This window comes from Saccoglossus kowalevskii, chromosome 13 (assembly GCF_978046115.1).
Source record: "Saccoglossus kowalevskii chromosome 13, keSacKowa6.1, whole genome shotgun sequence".
NCBI lineage: Eukaryota > Metazoa > Hemichordata > Enteropneusta > Harrimaniidae > Saccoglossus > Saccoglossus kowalevskii.
In genome coordinates, this window is record NC_140653.1 from 16030804 (window position 1) to 16036909 (window position 6106).

The following is a 6106-nucleotide window of genomic DNA, read 5'->3' on the forward strand; positions in this document are numbered from 1 at the left end:
AGGCAAGGGAATAAATAAATTGGTCCTTTCTTACGACAGCGCAAAATAATTAGTCCAAGAGCGAAGCTAGCTCTACGGTTCAAAATCGAATGAAATTAATGTAGCTCCAAGACATGTAACGTACGAAACAAATTACCTAGTACATTATTTCCAAACCTTTCGAGTTAAAAATACAAAAAAAGTAACATTTCAATTATTATTCGGCAGAAATCAATTGAACATAACAATTCTAACAGGTTTAATATTTCATACTCAAAAACTATTGAACACAGAAATATATACGCATCGACGGTCGCATACGTTTGAATGGATGAATGCATATCACAGGCGATCGTATTTTATACTTAATGTACAAAGACGGAAGGCCTTTCTCTCGAGTACATGTATCAGAAACAGTCGACCGTCGATCAGAAGTGTAAATAAGCTCAACCTACCAGTTGTAGTGGCAGACATGTTGAAATTGTTCCCAAGGTCAGAACGGGTCAGACGTCGCGCGTTGGTTTAATAGTGGAAATCAACACTGCTGCCGATCGGTGGCCGCTGCAAAGAACAGCTACAGACAACGAACAATATCCAGAGCTATATGTTGTCCTTGTGTTTGGTAAACGTTTCGGGTGATAACAGGACAATCACAACAAAAGTGTTGACCACCAGAAAGCTATACACGCAACTACCATACGAGACTATCTTCCTCTTCCGTAAAAAAATACGCTGCTGTTTATTCTTGGACACGGAAGTCACGACTTTGAAATCTCGTCTGATACGCGATTTGATAATTGCTTACTTTGACCCCTTAGCTTGATCATTTTTATTATGTAAGTGAACGAGCCTGAAACTGAGTCGGATATTGACCTCACCAGAGGTGTTGTCACAAAGTTGTTGATTTCTGTTCGACTGTATTTCCCATTCTTTTCACATTAACATTCGAATGTGCATTGTTTTAGAGCCTCTTGTTTATTTCACTCACAGCGCGAATATATAAATTTATAAAGTTGTTTTTTAACACGATCTCGTTCAGCACATCTTCATAAAAACTATAAATCTAAGAATTTGCGGAAGAAATTCATATTTGGACGCTGCTAATCTATACTCACTATCACCAGTCTGTCAAAACTAGTTATTACATGACTCACCTATATGCACCACATGCACATAAATTAAACGAATAAAAACAAAAAAAAACATTATTTCAACGTTGCTGGCGCGATGCCAACATTTATCGTAGCTCAATCGACTCAGTCCTGGACTCAGCTTCAGTGCGATATTGTAAATTATTTATATTGTGAATTATTAAGCTAACTTGTATTTGTATACAGTTTTTATTTCATTACTCAACGACAACACATTTAGGTGAACACCTCAAAGTAAATCACATAATAAGAGTGGCATCTGTTGGATTCACATTGGCGACAGAGTAGTCAAACACTGAGTGTACACAATTTCATTGAAAATATTACTGCGCGCTACAAAAAAAGTGTTACTGTTGGATTAGTACTTTATTTATAATGACGTCATGTCATTTGAGTAGTATATATCCACCTGATTTCTGTACTCAATTTATATATTTACTTAATTGCCAAATTCATTATTAATTTCACTTAATTTTGAAGGGCAATAGTTGTCGCGCCACGCATGCGCGAGATATATGGGTCTCATATGAACAAAGATGGAGACTTTGACTGTTGAGTAGATCAAGGAGTACAAACTGAGACGTTAAAAAACTTTAATTAGGTGTTTTTCAGGTGATTGGAAGGTATCGAAGAAGTCAACGGCGTTAATCAGTGCAAGACGCGCCCCAATCTGATTAAAATCTGATGTAGTGTACGGGCTTTAATTATTTTGGCTATAAACTTATTTTAATTTTATTTTTTATTACTTTTGTTATTAATGCCTTTTAATTTTATTATTTTACTTTGATTTTGATTTTGTGATTTTTTTTTTAATTCTGCCCTACCTACATCGATGTAGGTAGGGCGGAATTAAAAAAAATCACAAAATCAAAATCAAAGTAAAATAATAAAATAAAAGGGCATTAATAACAAAAGTAATAAAAAATAAAATTAAAATAAGTTTATAGCCAAAATAATTAAAGCCCGTACACTACATCAGATTTTAATCAGATTGGACGCGCCCAGGCCAAAACTGTAACGATCGATCTGAGACAACATCGGGAAGCGACTGACAGCGCTCTCGTGTGTTAGGTATTGTTTCGTTTAACGAAGAGATCGTGGGGGACTTGACTAAAGAGGCATTTCTATATTTGTATCTCTCGAAAAACAGTGATCTTGTTAGTTGTTAATTTTTTTATTGAAAAAGTAAAATATTATAAAAAAAAATGGAAACATTTTTGATTGGTCATCCGCTCCCAGCTAAGATTGCCTTTATAATCACTACGACCGGACGGATGTGTCTACATTTACTCTTTTGTGATTTTTTCAGTTGAGCAGATTTCGTTCATACTTGGCAGGCAGACCACACCTGCACTGGGGACAGAAAACTTGGAAAAATCATGCCCACAGTTGCCGTGACAACAGCCGACAAAATGATTTTTCATTATTTCACTACAAATATATCTCCTCCTACAAATGCTTCAGTGTGTGACCAAATGTACTACAGTGTATTTTGTTTTATATCTTTCATAGCTGGCCCGGTAGTTTTAACTTTTCTGTGATTTTTCGGCTGGCCGACTTTGTTCAAACTTGACAGTCAGCTCACACCAACAGTTAGGTAAAAACAATTGGAGAAATTCCTGCAAAAAAAAAACGCACAAAAAACCGAATTTGTTGATGAGGCTTCGTGCATATTTAAATCTCTGAGTGTGTGCCAACAGTTATTACTATTTTGTTTTTGAGTCGACGCTAGTGTTAACACACGGTTACTGAAGAGTAACAGTGGTTGACACTATGCTTTTGTCATTGACAAATGCCACATCTACTGAATTGTTTTACAGCCAACTCTAACTATGGAAACTATAATCCATTAAAAACTGTAATATACAAGACGAGGATTAAGTTATTCACACTCGACTCCATTGGTTAAAACAGTTTGTTGTTTTTAGGGAGGTCGCTCTGGTTTGTCTATATGTCTGTATCGTGACGTATTATTTGTTTGCCTGGACTGACTTTGTTTAAATTACATGTAGATGAATTGACCACACATACGCTCTAGTTAGGTGGATACAATTTACAACTAATACTGTCCTACCGTTGTCATGACAATGGTCATCAAAATTATTACCTGCGTTCTCAAAGATCACCAATCAACCTACTGGTTTGCCATTTTTTTTTTCCTTCACTGAATAGATTAAAAAGTGCTGAGCGAAGATCTTCATAGATTTCATGGTTGTAACTGCTGGGGAAGTTTCAGTGCGACCAAGCCTAAACGGTAATAAAAATAAAACACTGGAAATCCTCTCCGCCTTTTGTTGACTTTATATGCGTTTTCTCTCGGCATAACAAGACAAATGGCGCCCAATTGGTGAAAAGAAATGTTTAGCAAAAACGACAAGCAAATTATAAGGCTGGAATATTTAGACATACATATAAATAAAACCTTTCAAAGTATTGAGTCAATCTCGCTGAAATTATATGTCGATATTTCATTAAGTATATAACTTAGGTTCGTCCCAACACATTTATTTGTTTGAATCGAAATGATAAGTGAGTGATCAATCCGACCGTTTTGGAAGTGAATGTTGTCGGTACACTTCAAAGAATTAACCACAAAATCCATGTTTTAAGAATTTTTCTGGAACTGTTTTTAATGTTCGGTGCACATTAGTCACATTATTTTTGATGTATTCTTCCCAATGAAGAGGGCAGTAAATAGTTTACTAGTATATCAAATATGTTCACGATGTAATTTCCTATGATAGCCTACCCGATGGCGCCCTCTACGTGGTGTACGAATACACTCATAGATACCCTCACCTAGTCGTCCAAATCGCTGTCGTACTAAACGTGTGACTGCACGTACGTGAAACGCGACATGGAAGAGCATAATTTCACATTTTCTATTATGTAAAACTGTTATCACACTGGGAACTGACTAAATTTCAAGTGTCTTAACTTAGTAACAAGACTAAAATTCATATAATATTCTATATAACTTAACATTTTAGTATATGAAGGCATAACTTCACACTTATGATAGACCCCAGTATATTTTTTTCTTTTTTTTTTTACATAAAATTTCTCATGTAAAGCAAAGTTTGTTTTCATTTTCAGGATCCCAATGGTATTTACTCGTAGCGAAGACACAAAGAAGATTACACATATTCTTCAACTCTATCCTAACCTTCTCCGTCGTAAACATTGCTTTATCAACAAAGGTAAGATAATGTAAGAAAATATAAAATTGATTTAGTATGTGTGAAATAATGTATATATGATATAAATGTAATTGTTTTAAAATATTAATAATCATATCTTATCATTGATAATGAGGTATTCTTCGGACTGATGCGTAAATCGTTATACACATGATGTTATTGGCTTCCGTTATTTCATATTAATATGGGTATAATCATGTCACACCCGAAAACGGAAATTCTTTCCAGACAATTACATATTATAATCGGATAAATGATTGTCAAAAATTAAACGAGATTCGTCTTGTTTTTTGGTTTGTTGTTTTTTGTTGTTGTTTTTTTTTTTTAATTCAGAAGGCTCTATTTCCGGGCTTGGACTTGGTAATTTCATTCTGGCTGGATGAAATATTCGTTCAAGAGCGATAGAGCTGGTGATTTCACGCAAGTTCTTGGGGGTAATTATATTTCCGCTCAAGACAAATAAAAACGTACGCATGGGTTTAGTATTAGATCAATTATGTCACACATTTCACCAAAGTTGGACCAAAGAAGCTGAAATAAAGAAATTGGAAAATTGTTTCCAGAGTGTTTTAAGCTACACGAAATAGGGGTGATAGCAATTTTGAATTTTTATAAATCATAGGTATACGCCCACCACTTCAGAGAATTGATTTATTATAACGACATAATGCAAATTTGATGTAATTAATTTTCTGAACTGTTAAATAGAGAAGAAAACTTGTTTGACATGTGCGCAAAACCAGTACTTCCCTTAAAAGTGTACAAAACCCATACTATAAAAAGATCTAACAAGAGTCATTTTAAAAACAAAAAAAGGGAGTGTTTCTTTTTCTATTTTCAATTACAAATTGGCAGAAAGATATCATATGTGGTTTTGCAGAATATTCACATACATATTACATCAATATTCAACTGGGCTAGCCATATATAATTCAAGAAGACTTGACACAATCTGTGCTATCTGATTCATAACTTATGTGCGCAACAAAAACAAGCAATGTCGAATAGGAATTCTCATAATTTCGTAACGAAATCCTACTCAAAATAGTACCATAAACAGGTGTTATAATATAGTAATGACGTCATAGTATTTGTTATGGTAATGGTATTCAAGATCTCAACTTTTTGTGGCATGTGTCAAATTTGTATGGTACAGCAATGTTAAGAGTATTTTGTGAATTATTCTATCAAAAATAGTTTTAAAATAATAAAACGTATTATTACGGAATATGTTTGTATTTGGGTAATTTTCTTCTTCAATATATAGTTATATAGATGTATACAGCTGAATCGAATGTTCACTTCAATACCCCAGTTGGCAATACTAGTATACTCCAATAGATTTCCCTTGTTTCCAACTTTTGTGTTTACGCGTGGGTGATAGTGATCGAATATTATACCCAGTAGGTATCCTGTCATATGTAATTATACAAAACAATCCGTTACAATATTTAAAATATTCCATTTCAAAATAGAGCCCCTGAAATATTAAAAACTTTGTTACAATGGAAAAAAAGATTAACATCCATTTGGTAGAATAAAAGAATTGAAAACAGACCAGTTCAGGAAAAGGTTTTCATTAATTCTATAATTGGTGTGTTTATTTTCAAAATAAATTGTAAAGTTGCGTTCGCATTCGTTAAACAAAAAAAAAAAAAGTTTATTACAAAACAACCAGAAGATGGCGCTAAACGTATTGATCCTCAAAAATCACTTTCCCTGAAAGCTGAGGGGCCTCACGATTAGTCCAGATCATGCGCAGTAAAACTATTCGCG

At 34.1% G+C, this 6106-nt stretch overlaps 1 protein-coding gene across 2 annotated transcripts in view; it reads right to left on the bottom strand.

The window, feature by feature from the left end:
* LOC100373463 (aryl hydrocarbon receptor nuclear translocator 2-like) overlaps window positions 1-764 on the bottom strand; it is a 67788-nt gene extending 67024 nt beyond the window's left edge. For both annotated transcript variants that reach the window (XM_006813965.3, XM_085506961.1), the window contains exon 1: window positions 435-764. In XM_006813965.3, the coding sequence (XP_006814028.1) occupies window positions 435-453 (19 nt within the window). In that variant the 5' untranslated portion in view covers window positions 454-764. The remainder of the gene's footprint in view (window positions 1-434) is intronic.
* Window positions 765-6106: the final 5342 nt, after the last annotated feature.